At 45.6% G+C, this 22,831-nt stretch overlaps 1 protein-coding gene across 1 annotated transcript in view; it reads left to right on the top strand.

Moving 5' to 3' along the window:
• DZANK1 (double zinc ribbon and ankyrin repeat domains 1) overlaps window positions 1-22,831 on the top strand; it is an 846,943-nt gene that overhangs the window by 607,623 nt on the left and 216,489 nt on the right. The window contains exon 13 of the mRNA XM_078648955.1: window positions 18,451-18,658. Coding sequence (XP_078505081.1) covers window positions 18,451-18,658 — 208 coding nt within the window. The remainder of the gene's footprint in view (window positions 1-18,450; window positions 18,659-22,831) is intronic.

The following is a 22,831-nucleotide window of genomic DNA, read 5'->3' as shown; positions in this document are numbered from 1 at the left end:
GAATTGGCACATCCTAAACACTGGCAGATTTGATTGGCCAAAACCCAGATTTGCCAATCGAAGAACTAAGAACTTAAAAGAATTCTTGGTACATACACGGCCAGCAAAAAAACCAATGCTATCCATAACGAGAGATGCCAGGATGACACCCCTAATGGGACATTATCCCTGCGGCACATGTGTATCGTGCAAAACAACCACAGCCTCAAAAACATTGCAACTATCAGAAACATTGGTCTGGACACAGAGGCAACATACTAACTGCAATTCCTCCCACGTTATTTACATGGTTAGCTGTCCTTGTAACAAAAAATATATAGGAATGACCTGTCGAAAAGTAAAAACTAGGATTGGGGAACATAGAAGCAACATCAGACTAAAGAAGAACACCACCAAACTACCCTCTCATTTCATAGAACAGAACCACTCCTGTGATGATCTACAATGGACGGTAATTGAAATGCTTACAGACAAGTCACATAACCCAGAAAAAATTCTATACGAAAAGGAACAAAGGTGGGTGAACCGACTTGTCACTTATGAACATGGTCTGAATGATTCCGTCCCATGGCACCAGTTTTCTAAATGATGAATTCCAGTGTTTCAAATTACCATTTTGCATGTTAGGCACAACTCCACCGACAAGCATTTCCTAATGTCACCTGATCCAATACTTGGTAATAATTCCTCTCGTCTACACATTTGAATTCTACTATTCGGAATTTTACTTTCTGATTAATGAACTCCTTACAAATAAAAGCAATCTTAAACACTTGCAATGACATTTCTATCTAACTATGGTTCCCTTTAAAAACTGGACCGAAAAACCCGGCAGGCCCCCTTTTAAAAACGTAGCTTCCGACACTCCTTCGATATCCGGGGGCAGAGTCAGCACCAGTCCGAGGAGAAGACTCCACGCGGGTAATGGAGTCTTTCGCAGTGAGACCGAGAATTTTCTGGTAAGATACGATAGCCGTCAGCCTAACGATTTGGCTCCCTTCCCCTCTCAGCTCTGCGCTATAAGTAGCAGAATCCCCGTTGAAGAAACGCGCTCTCCTAATACAGGTAGGACAGTTTCTTTCTTTTCCCTAATTTTGAAAAACAGAGATTTAACATAGGACTGCATGCTTAACACAGCCCGCTATTTGAATAAATTCCACAGGTCATTTGATACAAAACTAGTATAATGTCCTGTGCCCGTTTTTTGCATACTATCATGTACTAGTTAACCCATGCATCAATAAACAAACGCTAGTGGTACTGGAACCACACATCGTCCTACCACAATCACATAGCGATGAGTAACGAGGTTTCCCATTACCCGACATCCTTGATATAATAACGAGATTTTGACATAATAAGACACAATGAGCCCTGCCACCTATGCACGTTGTGTAATAACTGCCAATATCATAGAAGTCGCCATTTCATAGTTTTTAATCCAGCAGAATGCACACAAAAGAAAAGAAATAGTAATAAAAAGGTTTACTATTAGAAGATGACAAATACTCATTCTCCCTAATTTATTTTTCCCACTTAACCTGAAGTTCTAACAACGCTACTTGCTGCAACTCAAACAAACTGTATAGATTGACTATTGCGATTTGTTGTATGTCTACACATCACTCTTTTTCAGAAAAATAACGAGCGCTGATCCCAGCATCAACGATTGGCAAAGAATGATCAATTGAAGAATACTGCACAAATTGTGTGAGTATCAGTACACGTATGTTAGTCCTGACGAAAGCTTCACAGACCCCTAGGGCCTAAGGAGCTGAAACATGTCGACAATTCTTTAATAATACCATTAGATCCAGTAACTTGATCTCCTTTGTATGAATATATTTTAAACCAGTGGGAGCTCACCCCCATTAAAATAGTTTGGGTGTTTTTCCTCACTTTTAAATATTTTTTCCTTTTTTCATAAAGTTTGTTTTTCACACCATTTTGTGGGAACAAATCCTCTATCTCTGACACTGCACTTTGAGACCAGAGGTGCCTCTGGCTGAGGCCGGCAACCATCACAAATTGGAACACCCAATGATAACTGCCATGATGTCAATGTGGGGCGGATGAAACATATATACCGCACTCCCAAATTACATTGATTTCTTTGAGGGTTTTCTAATCACTTTTCCTACAACCAATGGTTAAAAGTGTTACAAGTGTCCTTTTTCACTACTGATTAATTTTGCTCCAACATCACATCAGACAGGTGGGTGCGACAAATTATTCAATCATGTTACTGTCTAGAACAAACATCTACCCCCCCAAACATACCACCCAAACAGCGTCCAATGTTATAAGAACATCTAGCACTGTTAAAGCAAGAAGTAGAATCCCTGATACAAAAAAGTGCAATAGAACCAGTTCCTCTGCACCAACAAAACAAAGGGGTTTACTCTCTATATTTTCTGATTCCAAAAAATGACGGCTCTCTAAGGCCTATTCTAGACCTCAGACCGCTAAACATATTTATACAGTCAGACCATTTTCACATGGTCACACTGCAACAAGTCCTTCCGCTTCTGTCGCAAAACAACTTCCTTGCTACTTTAGATCTCAAGGACGCATACTTCCACATTCCTAATCACAAGGCTCACAGGAAGTATCTCAGATTTGTAATAGACGGACAGAACTGTCAATTCAAAGTACTCCCATTTGGAGTCACAACAGCACCAAGAGTATTCACCAAGTGCTTAGCAGTGGTGGCAGCGCATTTACGAAGACAACCCATCCATGTCTTCCCGTACCTCGACGACTGGCTCATAAAAACAAGCTCATACAACCAATGCGCGGAACACACTCATGCCACAATACAACTGCTTCACGACTTGGGGTTCACAATAAACCACGACAAGTCCCATCTACAACCATCCGAGATACAACAGTACTTCGATGCCACAATAAACACCTCAAACGCGCTTGCCTATCCCACTCCAGCAAGGGTAGCCAGCATACAAACTCTTCTATCAAGGTTTCGGCTACAACACTCCCTTCCAGCAAGAGTGTTCATGCAACTCATAGGGATGATGGCCTCTTGCATTTTCATAGTGCTCCATGCAAGACTTCAAATGCGCCTGCTACAAGAATGCTTATCACGTCAGTGAAACCAGGCTCAAGGTCAATTGACAGAGCTAGTGTTGCTAGACGGTTGGACTCATTGCTCTCTGCAGTGGTGGAACACCAAAAACCTTTCCAAGGGACGACAGTTCCTAGAGCCAGTTCCTCAGATAATCTTAACTGCGGACGCCTCGTTCTCCAGCTGGGGAGCCCACCTACTGCAACACACCATGCAAGGCAGGTGGACACCACAACACAAGTTACTCCACATCAATCATCTGTAGTTACTAGCAATATTCCTAGCACTAAAAGCTTTCCAAAAGCAGGTATCAAACAAAGCTGTGTTAGTCAGCACAGACAACATGACAGCCATGTATTACATACAGAAGCAGGGAGGCACACACTCCCTGCAACTATCTCAACTAGTACAGGACATATGGCGGTGGGCTATACCTCAAAACATATTCCTTCTAGCCCAGCATGTTCCAGGAGTACAAAATACCATAGCAGATCTGTTAAGTCGACAGACACAACGGACCCACGAGTGGGAACTTCATATGCAAGTTCTTCAGCCATTCTTTCAGATGTGGGGACAACCTCAGATAGACCTATTTGCCACCCACGAAAACGCCAAATTCCCAAGTTTCGCCGCCAGATATCCACACCCACTGTCCAAAGGCAATGCAATATGGATGAACTGGTCAAACAGATTTGCGTACGCTTTTCCACCTCTAACACTTAAGTCACTAGTAGTACGCAAACTACAACAGCATTCTCTGACCCTCATCCTAGTTGCTCCAACGTGGGCCAGACAGCTGTGGTACACCACAGTGCTACAACTGTCGGTAGTACCACACCAAAAATTACACCTGTCTCCACACCTCTTCATGCAGAACCGTGGAGAGATCAGACACCCAGACCCAGCTCAGCTCAACCTTGCGATCTGGCTCCTGAAATCCTAGAATTTGGATATTTCTTTTTTTTTTTTAAACTTTTTTATTGTTTTTTCAATAAGGCAGTACATAGAACATGCATGTCATCATCAGCTAGTAATCCCGCACCCCGAATCCCACATCCCGCCCTCCTCCGTCAAAGTGCAATTTCCATCATCGCAGACCAAATGTCCATCCATCACAATTCCCCCTGTAGTTCCCACCCACCATCTTGAGTCTCGTGGCTTCCCCACTTCTGCTGGCCAACACATAACTGTTTTATGTCCCATCAGAGGCCCCCGTCCAGGCCATGATAACGCCTCCATTTACCCCACACTTTACGGAATTTCCTCGGACAGCCTCTTGCTTCATACGTGACCCTTTCCGCAGCCCTGTAGATGTCTAGTCTTCTCCTCCATTCCCTTAGCTGAGGCTTTACGGGCGCTCCCCAATTCCTAGCTATGTCTCTCTTGGCCACCACGAGGGCTAACACCAGAAAGATTAGTAGTGGGCGGGCTAGATCTATATCATTAGTCATGCCCAAGAGGACCAATTTCGGTTCCAATGGTATGTCTATCTCCAGTACGTTACTCAGTTCCGTGATGATCGCGCTCCAGTAGGCTTGTATATTTGGACATGACCATATTATGTGTAGGAAGGTCCCGTTCTCGTGTCTGCAGCGTAGGCAGCTGGGGTCTGATACCCTCCCCATTTTGCATAGCCTCACTCTATCATAGTATACTCTATGTAAGATCTTAAACTGGATTAGGCGTAATCGTGACTTGATTGCTACTTCTCTAGGGTGCATCAGTACCCCCCCCAGTCTACCTCATCCATCTCACCCACTTCCTGCTCCCATTTGTCTCGGAGGCCCGCCAGTGTGTTTGGTCTATTATTCATGATTGTTTTGTGGGTCAGGGAGACCGCTTTCCCTGGGATCTTTTCCTGCAACAGACGGCCCTCTAGTGGTGCGTATTCGGGTAGCGGCTCTTGTAGTGCCCCTTCCGCCAGGTAAGCATGTCGCAATTGTATGTATTTAAAGAATTGAGAACGCTGTAGCCCAAATTCGGTCTGCAACGAAGCAAAGGGTTTTAGTGCTCCATTTTTGATGACGTCCCCTAGTGTAGTGATGCCGATGTCGTCCCATCCCTGGAACCCTCTTAGTTTGCTGAGCTCTTTGAGCCAGAAGCACTCCCATATTGGTGTTTGCTTCGTGGCCCTGTGCGCCCATCCTGTGACATTCGTGACTCTGTTCCATGCCCCTAGTGTAATCTTTGTGGCCGGCAGTAGGCCCGTTCGCCCCTTCCCACCATATATGTAGTGTAGGCTTGACCGTATACCCATTTCGTATCTTTCCAGGGCATATGTGGGGTGAGTGGCAGGTGCGTGGAGCCAGTCGTTGATGGGAGCCAGGTGTTCTGCCCAATAGTAGGTCTCTAGGTCGGGAAGTGAGATCCCCCCGTCATACTGGTGTCTCTGTAGTGTAGCCAGTGCAACTCTGGGGTGTTTCCCCAACCAGAGAAATGATCGGAGGTCCGCATGTATGTCTCGGAAAGTCTTGGGTGGTATCAGGAAATATTCATTTTGGAAGGCATAAAGGAATTTTGGGAGAGATATCATTTTGAACATCGCTGCCCTACCAAGTATTGTCAAGGAAAGGGACTGCCACCTACTCGTGTCAGCTTTGAAGTCAAGTATGATCCGGGCGATGTTATGTACATATGAGGCGTCTCTGTCAGCAGTGATAAATATCCCTAGGTATCGGAAGCCTTCATCGGTTGTCTGTAGATTTTGCGGCAATTGAGGCCGTTCCTCACGCCCTGGGGGTCGTAGAGTGTTGATTTGTGCCAGTTAATCTGGTATCCGGACCTCGCACCGTAGTTTGCCAGTTCGTCAAATAGCGCTGGTATTGTGCTTTCCGGTCGCGTGATATAGAGGAGAACGTCGTCAGCGTAGAGGGACAATTTTTCCTCTCGTGTGTCTGTTTGGCTTATACAGAACCCTGTGATCCTCTCGTTTTGTCTGACCGCGGAGGCCATCACCTCGATTGTCAGGGCGAATAGTAGGGGTGACAGGGGGCATCCCTGTCGGGTTCCCCGTTGTATAGGAAAAGTCCTCGACATCACCCCATTGACCCTTACTCGGGCTCCAGGGCCTGTATACAGTAGACTGATTTTCTTCCTGTATTTGGGTCCAAAACCCATTTGTTCGAGCACTCCCTCTAAGAAGGGCCAGTGAACAGCGTCCAACGCCTTTTCTGCGTCTAGGGACATGAACCAATGTGGTTCTGCTCAGTCTTTTATCACATGTAGCCAGTTATGCGTCCTCCTTAAATTATATCTGGTGGCCCTTTCGGGAATGAATCCTGTCTGATCCATATGTATCAGGCCTGGGACGACTTCTCATTCGCAGAGCCAGTATGGTTGCATATATCTTGGCCTCTACATTTAGCAGGGAGATGGGGCGGTACGAGGTGCAGTCCTCTGGTGGCTTCCCAGGTTTGTGGATCGGGACAATCGTAGCTTGTCTAAGATCCAGGGGGAACTGTCCCTCCTTTTCTGCATCCTGGAACATGCCCAGCAAATGTCGCGTCAGGAGGTCGGCCATGCTCTTGAAGAGCTCCGCAGGAAAGCCGTTGGGACCCGCGGCCTTCCCTGTGTGAAGTTTGGCCAGCGCTGCTCGGACTTCCTCTTCCGTGATGTCGGACTCTAGGTCCGCACAGTCGGTCTCCTCAAGTACCGGGAGAGTGATGGGTGCCATGTATTGGAGTGCCTCTGTTTTGGAGCCCAGATCTCGGGCCTTGTATAGATTTTCATAGCATTCGGCAAATGCTTCAGCTATTCTATCGTCGGTGCTGACCCAAGAGTCAGTACCCATCCCTATTTTCTCTACCCAGCGTTCGTGTCTCTCCTTCCTACTGAGCCAAGCCAATAGTCTCCCCGATTTATCGCCCACATCATATATGCGGTGTAATGTAGCCAATGCTTGCGTCCTGGCCTCCCCCGTCACTAGCTGTCTGTATTGGGCTTGGGTATCTGCCAGGCATCGTTGCATCCCTATGTCTCTCGTGAGTAAATGGTCCTGCTCTAGTCGTAATATTTGTGCTTCTAGGGCCTGTACCTCAGTCTGGTTCTTCTTTCTAGCCTCAGCCAGTCTACAGTGGGCCTTATCACGCAGCACTACTTTGAGCGCCTCCCACAGGACTACTCTCGAGTATACCGTTCCCACGTTTTCCCGTAAGAACACCTTCACGTCGGCCCTAACTCCCTTCCTAATGTCCGGGTTTTGTAAATCCCAGGCCGAGAGTCGAAGGGTCGCGGGACCCCTCCTCTTCCGTCTACCAATCTGAATCGCTAGGGAGGAGTGGTCAGACACCCCTCGAGCATAGTATTCCGCCGAGTCTGACACTTGCAGCGCCTGTCGTGCCATGAAGATATAGTCCAGGCGAGAGTAAACCTTGTGTGCCCCCGAGAAGAAGGAAAACGCCCGTGTGTCTGGATGTAGCCAGCTCCATACATCTAGGAGGCCTAGTGTCTCCATAGATTTGGCTAGGGGGGTAATGTTTTGGGATCCATCTCGCTCACCAGTCCGGTCTGTGGAGAGGCTCATCACGTCATTAAATTCTCCACCAAGGATTTGAATCATGTCCGATGTATTGAGAATAATGTCTGATATCCCCTTCATGGTATCTGCCTGCAGTTTGGGTGGGGCATATGCTGATATGATTGTGTATTCCCTTCTTCTCCATGACCCCCTAACCCCTACATAGGTGCCCTGTCTATCCGTCCAGATCTGTGTCACTCTCATTGGTGGGTTCTTCTTAATGAGTATTGCAGTCCCTCTAGACCCCGAGGAGAACCCTGCGTGTACCAAAACTTTGTACTGTCCCCTTGCCAGGAAGGCGAATCTATTACCTTGTAGGTGTGTTTCCTGGAGGAGTACAACACCTGCCCCAGACCTCTTGATGTAATTGTTTACCAAGCCACGTTTAACCTTACAGCCTAGGCCATTAACATTCCAGGTCAGCACCTTAATGCCCTCTTCGTGGCCAGCTCCCCTCTCATGATCCTCCATAGTCACGTCGGTGATGTGTAAGTGGCAAACCCTGCATCTCCTGTGACGGTGTCCGGTGTGGGACAGAGGCCAACAGCCTGCGTGATGCACTAATTAGTACTAGGTAGCCTCTGACGTTTTGTGGTGGGATTTGTTGCCTGTCGCGTGTGTCCACCCTACCTATGGTTGCGGCACTCAAACGGAGTGCCTCGCTCCCCCCTCCCCTCCAACTCCCCCCAACTCCCTCTCCCCCCCTTGTGCTGTCCCCAACCTGCTGCTTCAACATAGCAAAATCCCCCCACCTTCCCCCCACCCCACCCCCCCCCCTTTCAGTCCCATCTCCCTGTAAGGCAGAACTGTCAGCAGGAGAAGGTCTATCGCCCTCCCAGAAAACCCCCTCCCCTTTAACCTACTCTAACAATTTCAATGTAAAACGTGTAGTACATTCCCCATTAGATAGTCTCAAGAGGGAAAGTCAAGAAAAGAATGTGTGTACAAAAAATCTGCAGCCAATAGAGAGCAATAGGTATAAGGAGGGTGTAACAACTTGCGTGTCCTTTTAGCGACGAGCTGCAATCTCAGTTGCCTAATCCGCCCTTGTTCAGGAGTGTGAGTCCTGCATGTCCGGACGGGGGTCCGTCACTTGCCCTGAGTCATCTTGTTCTAACTCACGAATCGCTTTTTCCAGTGGATGGACGGAGTGTGCTCCCCCCTCTTCCTCTCCCGTTGAGCGGGCTTCGGAGTCTTCTCTCTCTTCTCCTTCCGAGTGAGAGGCCCTGCTCGTACGACCAAGTCCAGATCCCGTTGCGCCTCTCCCTCTGGGTGATGCAGATTGACCTTTTCGTCTGTTCATCTGGGTGCGTCCCGGGTAGGGCGTGGTCTGTGTCTGTCTCCTAATTCTTTGCGCTTTTTGTCGCTGGGTCTTCGGCCGTTCCCACTGCGGTCCGTGTGGAGTCGGTCTGTCTGATCCGCCCCCTCTATTGTTTTCCTGTCTGTGAAATATGGGACGTTCCTCAAGCCATTGCCAGGCATCCTCCGGATGATTAAAGAAGTGCGCTTTGTCTTTGTAGATCACCTTCAATTTCGCTGGGAAGAGTAGCATATAGATAATGTTCATGTCTCTCAACTTTGCTTTGACCGCGTCGAAGGAACGGCATTGCTTCTGCACTTTCTGGCTATAGTCAGGGAAAATCATAATAGTTGCGTTCTCCATACGGATTTCCCCCAGCTTTCTAGACTCTCGCAATATCAGGTCCCAGTCCGCGAAGTTGAGGAAGCGCGCAATGACGGGTCTGGGTCTCGCTCCCTCAGGTGGTCGAGCCAGTAGGGCTCTATGGGCCCTTTTGATGATGAAACAGTTCGAGAACTGCGCCGTCGGGAAGGTTGTCGTCAACCAAGAGTGGAGGAAGGCCACCATGTCCGTCCCTTCAATTCCTTCTCTAAATCCGACACAGCGCAGGTTGTTGCGTCTCGCCCTATTTTCTGCATCGTCAACCTTCCACAGTAGCTGACGATGCGAGGCCTGGAGCTCTGCCATGTCCTTCCTCAGCGTGGAGATCGAGTCTTCCGCCTCCCATATTCGCGTCCCCGCCGTAGTCACCCGGTCTGAGAGCTTCCGGAAGTCTTGTCGTAGTAGCGTCACCTCCGACCCCACTTCGCCAATTTTAACCTCCAATGCTGTCCTGGATTCCTGGATATCAGCCCTGGATGCCTGGATGGCGGCCATCAGGAGGTCGGTGTCTGAGCGTGGGCCGTTTGTCGTGGATGCGACCTCAGTGTTCGGTCGTGGTGCGGCGAAGTTGTCCATGGGGCCCGGTTTGGTAGATTTGGGGAGTGTATCTTTCTTCCCCATGGCCGATGACGCCGAGCAGCGCCTTCCGCGCGGCACCTATGTCTATCTCCACCTGTGCTGCAGACCCGCGGACTCGAGACTTGTGCCCTGCTGCTCGTATCCTCAAATCCGATCTGTGCCTTGTCTTGGGTCCCGATCCCTGTCCGCAGTCTACGGTCTCCTTGCCGTCTTCTACGAGGGTTGATTTGTATGGCACCAACTCCCTTGGAGTCTATTCGGATGAGGCGCTTTGGGCGTGCGTAGTGCCTCGTTATATTGTGCCTCCCACCTGCTGCGTCTTGTCCTCCTTTCTCTCCACCCCGGTGTCTTAGCGCCCAGCTGTGGGTGTAGTCTGCTGGCCGGGTGTTGCTCTGGATGCCGCCTCACCCAGGTACTCATAGGCTATGTCCCCACCTCCGGCCCCTATCAATCAGCCCAGAGCTATGCTCCACTTCGTGGTCGCAGCAAGGCCCAGGTCTCGCAGGCCTCCCCACTCCGTCACCAGCATCCAGTCCCACTGGCCAGGGGGTGGGGTGGGGGTGGGGGAACCAGCCCCACGCCGCAGGGGTGATGTAAGGCAGGTCTGTCCAGTGCGCAGGCAGTCTTGTCAGGCCCACCGGAGCTCCTGGCGGGGTCTCACAGTGTTGGGCACACGTTAGCGGGCCAAGCTCCCGGGCCACCGAGGCACAGGGGTTCTTCTTACCTCCCGGCAGCCGGTGATGTCACGGGGTCCCGTGTGTGCCGTGCTTGCCGTCGCGGGCGCAGTCTGCCCCTTTCGGCGGGCTCCGTCTCTACTCCTCCCGCACCCAGGATATATCCAGGCACGGTCCGACTTCGGCGTCTCAGCAGCCCTTCGGGTGGGGGGTGCAATGGGCTCGATCGGGATTTGCCGCCAGCTATCTTATGCTCCAGGAGCGTCCTGCATATGGGCGCCGGCCACTTCTCCTCATCCGCGACGACCTTGAAGGCGGCCGGGGAGCGCTCGGCTGTTGTCGCTCTGCCAATGAGTCGGTCCGAGCAGCGCTCTGTCCCCGGGCAAAATCCAGTCAGTCAGTGCGCCGCCGCCATCTTGATATACCACGGCCGGGTTTGCTTCCGCCTCCGTTTCCACTGTTTTCGGCTAGTTTCGCCGTATGACCAGCAGATTACCAGTTATAGGGAGGTGCAGCAGCTCAACGTGTCTTTAGAGGTTGATTTTGGGCTGTGAGGCAGCAGTTTTCCGCCGGATTAAGAGCAGCTCGCCCGGAGCTACAAGGAGACACGTCCTAGCTGGCCATGCTGCTGTAGAATTTGGATATTTCAACCTTCCTCCAGACTGCATGAATGTCATAAAAGAAGCTACACGTCCAACCACTAGGGCATGTTATGCAGCCAAGTGGAAACGATTTGTAATATATTGTCACAACAACAATATTAATCCTCTAGATGTGTCTATTCAACACATCATAGGATACTTACTCAATCTCCAAAGATGCAACTTAGCCTATACGTCTATTAGACTACATCTTGCTGCAATAGCAGCATATCTGCAAAACAAACAACATCTGTATGTATACTTGTAAAGCGCACTGTTACCTCGTTACGTGGTGTCGTGGCGCTGTATACCGCTGGGGAACCCGTCCTGGCTTTCCCTGTGAGAGGGCACCCCAAGGTGAAGCCAGGCATCCCCGGCGTTGCTGGGGCCGTTGTGGAGATTAAGCAAGCTATTGCCCAGAGTTGCAGAGTGGGACCCATGGTTAGCGTAGGCACCTAAGCGAGAATTATCGAGTCCGCGGACATTGACCCAAGACCCTGCCGCTTCGGGAATTGAACCCTGGTCCCGGGCCGACCTCTGCTTCAGGGTCTGCCGCTTCTAACCGATGAGCCACACTTCTCCACCTATCTTTATTCAGAGTGCCTGCCATTAAAGCCTCAATGGAAGGCCTTAAAAAATAATTCCTCCCAGAGTACCACCATCACCTGTGTGGAATTTAAACGTTGTTCTCACATGGTTAATGGGGCCTCCATTTGAACCCTTACACAAATGTGAACTACAATTTTTAACATGGAAAGTTGCGTTCCTAGTAGCTATTACCTCTCTGCGGAGAGTTAGTGAACTAAAAGCACTAACCATTCAAGAACACTTTTTGCAAATGCATCACAATAAAGTAGTTCTGCGTACCAGTCCAAAATTCTTACCCAAAGTCGTTTCTCCCTTCCATCTCAATCAATCTGTGGAACTGCCCGTTTTCTTCTCGCAACCACAGACAGTACCAGAAAGAGCTCTTCACACATTAGATGTCAAACGAGCATTGCTATACTACATAGAGAGGACACAACCCTTTCGTAAGACAAAACAACTTTTTGTGTCTTTCTCACCACCACACAAAGGTAATCCCATCTCAAAATCTGGGACAGCTAGATGGATTGTCAAATGTATACAGATTTGTTACGACAAAGCTAAACGTACGTTATCTGTTCCTCCTAAAGCCCACTCTACAAGAAAAATAGGGGCTTCAATGGCATTTTTAGGGAACATTCCCCTAGATGACATTTGCAGAGCAGCTACATGGTCTACACCGCACACATTCACAAAACACTATTGTGTAGATGTGCAAACCAAGCAACAAGCTAATGTGGGCCAGGCTGTTCTCAAAACATTATTCCAAACTACTGCAACAGATAGGGGTGGTCGCCGCTAGGGATGGGCACTGCTATACAATCTATGCACAGTGTGCAATCTGCAGCTCATATGCCTCGAACGGAAAATGCTACTTACCAGTATGCATCTGTTCTTGGCATGTAGAGCTGCAGAGTTGCACATGCCCACCTGCCTCCCCGGCTACCCTTGTCTGTTCCAGTATTATCTTAATTAGATGCAAATTGCATGGGCATCCTCCCTTTTCTTGCAAAGCTCCATCATTTCCCTAATGGCGAAAAACAATCTGGGGATGGAGCCGATGTCCATGCGCAATGTGGTCCATAGGAGGAGTCACCTATCTCGTGACTTTCAAAGAACTTTTCAGGACAACAACAAACTGCAAACATCCGGGCCCAACACTAGGTGGCGATCTATGCACAGTGTGCAACTCTGCAGCTCTACATGCCAAGAACAGATGCATACTGGTAAGTAGCATTTTCCTTTTCTTTTTTACTAAGTTTATGGTTGGCAAGGGATTCTGGGTAACAGAACTTGGTGAGAGCCACACAAGTCCCCATCCTGGATTTACCTGGGTGCCTAGTTTTCAAAAATATACAGATTTGTTAGCTTTCCCTAAGTGCCGGCTGAGCTGGGGTCCAAAATCCACAGCTAGGCACATTTCAAAAAAAGGGTCAGTTTTCATTGAACAAATGTGATGTGTCCATGTTGCGTTTTGGGCAGCTTCCTGTCCCAGACACAGTGGCGGCTGGTCCATTAGGGGCGTTGGGGCGTTGCCCCCCCGCCCGCACCGCAGCTCCCTCGGCGTGCTGCTCTGAACTTAAGTAAACTCTCAGTTTACTTAAGTTCAAAACGCCTAGGGACATTGCCTGTCAGTCAGCATGAATCAGGACCGCCCACCCCCTTCAGAGTCTGAAGGGGGTGGGCGGTCCTGTGTCATGTTGACTGACAGGCATAACATTGTCTGAGGCAGGCAGCAGCACACAGGTGCGCATAAGTGGGGACGGAGGCACATTTTCCAGCCTTGCCCACGCATGCGCACTTGTGCTGCTCGCATGCCCGATAGAAGAGCGAAACCTCGCTCTCCAAAGGGCAGGCGGGCAGAAAGCAACCATGCCCTGTGTCAATCCTGGTGCTGCTCCAGCGCCAGGATTGGCTGAGGACGGAGGGCGGGGTAACGGTTTCCATGAAGGCGCCAAGGTCGGAGGTCCCAGGATGCGGAGCTGACGGACGGTGGTCAGGTAGGTAAATTACCCTTTTGCTTAGAGTTTTAATTAGCAGCGCCTGCCGTGTAGGTTCGTGTAGCTCAGCTCTATATTTTATCACTTTGTTCCGACTTCCGAGTGTCAACAGGAGGCCTGGTTTAGGGACCCACCACTACAGACAGCAGTCCTGCGACACATACCCATTCAGGAACAAAATCCACTGTGGACAGACGGCACAGGAAAATCCTTTCCCCACCCCCCATCCCCTCACCCCCCTCCTTCCCCACAGAAGAGAGGGACACAGAATTTTGTGAAGTGGCAGCATCAGGCATAGATAGCCGTGGTGGTAGAGGTGTGAGGTAGAGCTAGTATTTGCGTCTTATCTTGTAGGATTTCTGTCATCCTGCCCATGGTTTATTAGAGATAAAATTGACTAAATATACAGTGTTAACAAAGCTGTCTCCTCTTTGGTCTCCTTTACGGCGTTTACGCTATTATAATTTCAATTTGCACAAACCCCTCCTCTCTAATGTGCGCTTGTTGTGGAACATTCTTAGTCCTTGCAAGCAGGCTACCCTCTTGCAGGTTGTGCTTTGCCAATAATGTCAGGAAATTATAAGTTGCTTCTAAGGCAGCTGATGTCCGAAAAAAGAAAATGTGGCAGTTGTTAGGGTTTTTGTAAAACTAACAACGTTTCCTTATGATTTTCCTTCTGGTTTGTTGTTGCATCAGAAAGCTGTAAGTATGGTGTTTTTGCAGTGGCAATTGTGTTGCATGCTGTTTACATGTAATCTTCACTGGAGTCCTTACTACTTGCTTTCTAATGTAGCGTCGCTGTCTTCTGTTTTCAAAAATATGATGTGCAAGCAGGTATTTTGATTTACCAGTCTCGAAAGTAAGCTGCACAAACAAACTTTTTTCATCTTGAAATTGGCCTGAGAGGTTGTAATTTGTCTGCTTTTTGTTTCTTTTTTGAGCTGATACCACTTTTTATATCGTTTACGCCTTCTCATTGCATACACAAGTTGTTGTGTGTTCTGGACGTGACATCTGTTGGCAGGCAGTGTGTAAACCAAGAGATAAAATTGTTGATGAAGGTGGGAGCCAACCTTCTGGCTGAGCGGGGGTCACAGTGGGACATCTGGTAGAGTCAGCTCAGGTTTTGGCACACTGGCAGATCACAGGTCTGCCGTCTGTGCTTAAGCTACCCAGGTCTGACACATTCACAAACTTATATGTAACATGATGTATTCTCTTGTGTTGTGCCTCATACATGCAGGGCAATTCAGGCTTTGGCAGTGAATTCTATATGTTCTATGCTCCGTAGGGGTCGTGGCGCACTGGCGTGCTAACTCGCAACGGCAAAGTGCAGCATCTACCATGAGGCATGATTGATGGGAAAGGTGGTTGCTTTACAATCTCAGGATGGTGATTCATTTGTTGTGACGTGACACCTGGCCATTTAATGTGCCTTGGACCGATTTTCATATAGTGTGACCTTGTCTCTAGTGACACAGAGACTAAGAAAAATAATGGACTGGAATTCAACTAAGAGTAGTTACCAAGGCCTGGGATGAATTCATGCATTCCAGCTACAACTTTCTGTTTTCCCATTCCTCCCTAAAGAGTATTTTCCTTGGAAAAAGTCAGTAGTCATGTGCAAGATGTGGCAATCTATGCCCCAAAACACCTTAGCAAGAACAAGTAGAAAATTATAGCTGGGCACAAGAGGTGAGAAAAGCTCTTTTTATGCTTATGGGGTGACAATTTGGTTCGGGCTCGCTCGCATTTTCCGCCCTACCACTTTCAAATGTCACCAGCCGCCACTGCCCAGACATTAGGCCTACCCACATAAGGGAGGTACCCTTTTTATCGAGAGACTTAGGGGAACACAGAATAGTAGAGCAAGTGTTATTAACATTTGTCTTTTTATCCATTTCTGCCTTCCAAATGTGAGACTGTGTGTCATTTTGAACAATACCCTCTAGTTCACATGCTAATATGGGTACCCACAAATTAAGAGATGCATTTCATAAATACATAGGTTTCCTTAATACCTATTTTTCACTATTTATATTTTACCAAATGAATTACTGTTTACCCGGTACACAATCAAAAACCATTGCAAGGTGCAATTCAGTTATTGGCTCTGGGTACCTCGGGTTCTTGGTGAACACACACGCCTCATATATCCCTGCAACCAGAAGGGTCCTACAGGCATAAGGGTATATAGATTTCAAAAATCTACCACAGTTCAAGAAGTTACAGGTGAAAATGTAGGCACAAATGGCGGTTTTGTTCAAATAAATTTCAATATTCTTTTATTTGAACAAGTCATCAATTGTAAATTCTATTTTGAGGAATTAATGTGTTCAGTCCATGTTATAAATATGGATGTTGGTCAAGTGAAATCTGTTCTTAATTTGTCTTTTCCAACAAAAAAGATGATGATTGGCCTCCTTCTGTATGCCAGAATTTTATTCCGGTTTTGTTTAGGATTTTTCCAGCAGATCCAGTACATCAGGAAACTTCTAAGGAAAGGTTAATCTTTTGTATGGGATAATGAGTGTGAACATAAGTTCCTTGACATCAAGAGTTTTTTTGGAAAGCTCAGAATTTGGAAAGTTTTATACTTGGGTTTCCTTGCTCTCTTAGTGCATATGCTAGTGCAAGGAGGAGATTAGATTACTCTTAGGTTTACCTCTAGAGACTCCACTATACTCTACCTCAGGCTTTTGCCCTATATCTGTAATATCTGAAATTTAAAGTGTTTGCGGGACACTAAGTTTTTAGTATATTCTGATCAGAAACCTCTTCAAGAGGTCTTTGCAAAAAAAGTTTTTGAACAGTATTTCAACCCGACTTTGCAAGCGGATCGTGGCATTATAGGATTATCATTTTGAAGTTTTGTATATTCCAGGAATTGCCTACAAGACACCTGATTACTTTTCTAGATTAACAAATGATTATTTGAGTGAATATAAAGATAATGATATATGGTGGAAGATGAGCTTAACATTTGTATAGTTACTTTTAAATATATTTCTCATGATGAGTAGTTATTAGATATGGATAAATATCCTGTGTTAAATGGTGTGTTTGTGTTAGTGTCTACAGGTAAATGTAGTGAACATATAGATATTGTCAGTAGATGGTGTGGTGAGAGTTGTCATGAACTTCCTGTAGATAGTAGTTTATTTTTCAGAAAGTCCATACTACTGAAGGTGAGAGGGAAGATGGATGGATCTGTCACATTGAGGGACAGCAAGGTGTGTAAAAAGTAAAGATTAAGAGCTTCCTACTGGTGGCCAGGCATGGCTCTTCAAACAGAGAGCAAAGTCAGAGACTATCTAAATTGCACATTCAGTGGCAAGTCAATTAAATTATGGCCTGTCCCTATGGTCTGCAGAGAAATCCCTGCAGCTCCTTGGGGTGAAGTAGCTTTTGATATTGTGGGACCCGGCTCTCTAATGTCTAGAGAGTCAAGAGATTTCTGCAGCTCATGATATTAAATTTCTTTCAGATTTTTTTGCCGGGGAGACCAATACCAAGTGTTTCCTAATTTATTTTGGCATACTGTTGATTTGGAAGTCTATGACAGATTTCCTGCAGCCTAGGGTTATTTGACACAAGAGGTGTGCATTGTGCCACCCAGCAACTAATGGCATGATTGAAAGATTTAACAGAACCTTTAAGGAAGCTATTCAGTACTCAAAGGGGAGGAAATAGAGAGAAGCTGTGAGGAACTGAAGAGAAGCTGTGTGTGGACATGTGAAGCAGTACAAGTTAACTCCAAATACCACTACAAAAGTGATACAGTTTCAACTGTGCCGCAGGAGGAAATCTTGCATACTGGTGTCCTCTTTGGGTGTATTCTAAATCAAGGGATTCTGATGTTTCATGTGGGGCAACTGAACATTCTATCAACAAAAAGGAAATAGAACAACAGTTTAGGAGGAAATGGTACTAGGATAGGAGCAAGGCTGTCAAGGAGTTGAATGGTAATGTAGTTCATGTTTGGATTGCAAAGAGGGTGCAAGGGACAAGTAAATATGTTCATCCTCAGAAAGTCATAAAGAAGTATAGAAAGTTCAGTGAAGTTGGAGGATGGGGGAGTAACAATTGACATTTTGTTTTCTTTGTGATGTCTGTTTGCTTATACAGTTAGTCTTTTTGTGCCTTTCATGGTGTAGTGTCTCTCTGTATTAGTGTCTTGTCTGCTTGTTGTTCCAAAGATATGTGGTAGCTTGCCCCAGGAAAGTGCCTTGTGATCACAGAACTTACTGGTTCTATCCCTCCCTGTGTGTTCCTTGTAGAATGTTTGTAGGTGGACTATAGAGTAATTTACTGCTGTAGCCTCTTGAACAATGGATGTGCACTGGAGTATTAAGTTCCATACTGAACACTAGAACACAAGGATCGGCCTCTACCTCAATATGTCAGATAAAATAGTAAATAAATAAGAATATCTATATTTTATTTTGAGAAAGACCCTACAAAGCTTACTCTTTTCTATTTAAATCACTTTGTGGCAATCAGGTATTTTATACATGCAATCTATCAAATTAAAACAACATTGTATTATTTTGTGTTATTCATTTTATAGAATTGTTTTTAGACCACACAACAGTTGTGTTACTTACAAATATGTAAATAATGTATATTGTTTTTATTGTCTGCATTTTGCCACTTTATATCACTTTAAGTGATTATGGCTTGTGTTTGCAGGATGCTGCTTGGAAGCCCTTAATTGTCGCTTTGCCAAAATCAAGGTTGGGCATTGAAAGAATGGACAAAGGTACCCAGACTGTAGGCCTGTTCTACCCATCGAGCAAGCTCTTGGAGAAGAAAGACCTAGAACTGGCATCTCAGAAGGAAATGAATGAGAAAATGAGTGATCGAAAGCCTCTTCTAACAGCTATTAGTCCCGGAAGAGGTAAGAACAACAGTGGCCTTTGAAAATGTTTATTTCTTTTAAAGGTCCCTTTGCTCAACATGGATGGCAGTGTCTGGTTGTGAAGATTGTGCGACTGGCAAGGGGACACATCAGAATAGTGGTGATGTGATGTATTTTTTCAGGCCATGGATGAGGTGTGCGGCAGCATTTAGGGTGCCCTTGAGGGGTGCCATTGTGGAGTCTTGAAAGCCTTAGAGCACCCAGATGTCATAGTACAAGTGTTTGACCAACAGCTCTGAAGTCACTTTTGGGAAGAAATGGCTTGACGTTCTTTAGAAAAGACAGCTGGAACCAGGCTGTCTTTGTTTTTTGGCTATGTGTTCCTTTTATGGTGAGGTTTGTGTTCATAGTGAATCCACGTGACTTGGAATTCAGTGAAAGTTATGGTGTGAAGCCATCAGGTTGTACTATGCCTTTATTGTTCTAGGCAAATATCAGGAATTCTGTACTTGGTTGAGTTGAGCTTCAGATAGACACTGCACGCCCGGTTTGGATGATGTGCAAGTAGTGTCTGAGGCATTAGATGTCTGACGCAGAGGAGACATTCAAGTAGAGATGTGTATCATTGGTGTATTAGTTAATCTTGATGCTATCTGTGAACAGATCGTCGGAGAGGCAATGGTTAGCACTGGTGTACGCTTGGAGGTGAGCATGGACTGCTTTTTCAACTATCTTGAGATGAATGATAGATGATTTATGGGGAGGTAGTGTAGTTGGAGTGATCATTAGGGTGTGGAGTAGTTTTCTTTAGGAGTGGAAGTATTAGGCCTGTCTTGAGATCTTCTTGGTAGATCCCCTGAGTGAGGTAGGCATTGGCAATGGTAAGTAGGGCAGGAGAGCATCCACAGAGAGAGCGTTTATGAAGGATGAGGGTAAGACATCATCTTCAAAAGAAGTCTCTTTGAGTGAGTTGAGTATGTCAGAAAGATCTGAGAGAGAAGGGGATTTGAAAACTGACCATTGTGTGATTCTAAGGTAAAGGGTGGGTGTAAGAGATTAAGCATGCTTGGTAATGTTGATGTGCCGGTAAGTTAGCCTACAAAGGTTCTTTTTATAGGAGGTTCTCTAAATGAGTTTTTTATCAGTCCCGAGCTTCCCTGAGATTCGCACTCCGCCACAGGAAGGTATCTTGAATACACATTTGTGGTGCAGTGAAGATACCTGGACAACCAAAATCACAATTTATATCTCGTGTATGTCATATCCAGGGCATGTTAATAGCTTGGTCCAACATCTTCCAAAACATTGTGTTTGGGCAATGTCTCTAGATAGATCCAGACTGCCATCAAAAGTAACTGAGGAGCTAGCGTAATATGACTAAATAAACACAAGAGGGACCCTGAGAAACCAATTCTTAGGGAGCATCCAAGCAGGGAAAAAGTAAACTTCGAGAACATCAAAGGAGGTCCCCAGCTATACTTTAACAGATAGGGCAATAGCTCCAAAATATTGAGAACATCCACCCACAGAACAGTTCAGTAGAACATTTATTTATTTTTCATATATTGGATATTTTATCATTTTTTAGTAGAAAAAGCATATACCAAATTTAAATCCATAGAATTACATCAGAAATATTACACATAAAATGCACAAGCCCAACCCCAAAGAAAACTAGCCAAGAGATCACATATAAAAAATATATACACACTATGTCAACAGCAACCACCATAAAAAACATGTACAAAAGGGAATAAACAATTAATCAAGAAAAAACAATAAATCACAAAAAATTTATGAAAACAACCAACATTACATAAAGACATCATATACAGTAGAGTATTTTTTAACAAAAAGACAAAAGAGAACAAGAAAAGCGCTGATGTGCGTTTCGGAAACTAGACAACACACATTAAAACTTCCTTCATCAGGGCGCACATTTATATATTTTTAGATTCTAATTAGTGACCCGGAATTTGTCCATCAGAAGACTAGTAACATCACACAGTGTGTATGGCTGGGCTGAGAGCGCTGTCTTAAGCAAACTAGATGCACTGGGAAGTAATAATAAGGTAACTAAGAGTAGAGATAGATCTTGAGTAACTGCCAGATGGGCATAAGCATCTTAGTTAGAACCTAAAATCAAGGTAGTGAGCTCCCTCAAAAACGCAATGAAACCAGAGTTTTCAGAAAATGTAAGCCGGTCAAAACACAGAAGGAGACGGCAGGGTTCCTATAAAATTCAGGATACGGTGTAACCTTCTCACACGACTTATTGGAAATAGCGAGCCGTCAATAATGATCAAGGAATGGCCACTTCTGTAAAGGATATATAATAGGGGCATTCATAATTGTGAACGATTTGAAGCCTTGTTAGAATAGTGAAGTCCACACACTAGAGGGGCAAAACAAATAAAGCCTCTGCATTGTCGTCAGAAGAACCGTAATATGAACATCTAAGTACTCTAGCAAGAATTCTTCAGTGATAGAAAATGGTGCTTCCTGCCCTCTTCCCCTGCGAAGAGGAGACGGAAGACTTACTCGCCTCTATCCCACCCAAGTGGCAGCTTTCAGCACTGCTGCTGATGTCCGTGAAGGGAACATCACAGGCAGTGGAGTCACTGTGAGGCTATTAATATGTGATTCCAACAAAAATTGGAAGCATCCCCTGGCGCTCAACTCTTTGTTGCTGGAGTGCCCCAGATCAACTGAATGTAGATCACAAATTCAAAAAAGTCTTTGGTTCAAATGTAGTCTTATTTAATTCATAAGTTCATGTTTTTAACAAGATAGTTCATCTTAAGAATGAGTATTATTCAATCAACAACCATATTTTAGGTCCAATGCATTTCGGGCTGAGTAGCCCTTCTTCTGGGACCTCACACTAGAAGCAAAGCAAAATAATAATCTATTCAGTATCAAACCATACAAAACATAATATTGATGACAAGAAAATAACAGCGCGTTGAATGCTCAATTTAAAGTGAATTCGTGATCATAAAGTGCACCCAGTGTACGTGCTATGGTGAATAAACATTGAGCAACTTAAATATAAAGGATGACAGAATCCAGTTTACATGGGAGATATCAACGAACTCCATCACCTTTCTAGATGTACAAGTGAACTTACATGATGGTAGAATCAAGACTGAATGTATCGAAAGAGTACTGACCGCAACAACACCCTCCACTACCATAGCTTCCACCAGCAACCCTTGAAGCGCCATCTACCCCTATCTCAAATGATGAGAGCTAAGAGGATCACATCTGATACAGAAAAAGCCAAAACCAAAATTACAGAGATGGGACGAAGATTTCAGGAAAGAGGTTACCCAGAGACACTAATAAAAGAGGCAGAAAATAAAGTGAATAATATGCAGAGAACAGACCTTTTAAAAAAAAGGCTCAAACATCAAGTAAACAGAATGACGATAGTGTCAAAAATGGGGGATCTTAAAGGCCGAACCAGATTTTAGACAAGCATTTGAGAACCCACCCATCTTTGCTTTTTCTAGAAATAAGAATCTTGGCGAATTGTTGAAAAACAAAACAAACCCTTTGAAAAGTTATCATGGAACTCGCCCCTGCTTGCAATGTGGAAATTGTAACAACATAATAAGAGGGAATCACATAACACATCCGATGAAAGGCCACAATATAAAGTTGAAGGTTAATGCCACTTGTGACACCACTAACCTGATCTACCTGCTGAAATGCCCGTGTGGCAAAGTTTACGTCGGGAAGACGGAGTGAAAAATCAAAATAAGACTCAATGAGCACAAGTCTAACATCAGACTAGGCAATGTGAAATCATCAGTGGCCACACATTTTGCTGAAGCTCATCACAATGTTTCCCAATTACAGTTTATGGTTCTTGAAGTCGTGGAGAAACAAGAAGGAAGAAATAACAACTGCTTCTTGTTACAAAGAGAAAACAGCTGGATTTACCGATTGAACTCTAGTAAACCACATGGTCTCAATGACCGCACGGAATTTACGTGTTAACTCTAAGACCAAAACAACTGAGGCCTTTTTGGGTACAGTATTGCCTTGCTTCTAAACCGTGAAGACTCAAGGTTGGTCTGAATATCAAACCACCACTATCTCGTTCATTTGTAATTTTATTTATGTATATGACTGTTTTTCGTGAGTTACCTTTTCTCCACACCATTGCAATTTACAAAGTGTATTTCATTGTATTTTCATAATTTT

This window comes from Lissotriton helveticus, chromosome 6 (genome assembly GCF_964261635.1).
Source record: "Lissotriton helveticus chromosome 6, aLisHel1.1, whole genome shotgun sequence".
NCBI classification, from domain to species: domain Eukaryota; kingdom Metazoa; phylum Chordata; class Amphibia; order Caudata; family Salamandridae; genus Lissotriton; species Lissotriton helveticus.
Note: the sequence above shows the minus strand (reverse complement) of the source record. Positions and strands in the feature narration are given on the sequence as shown.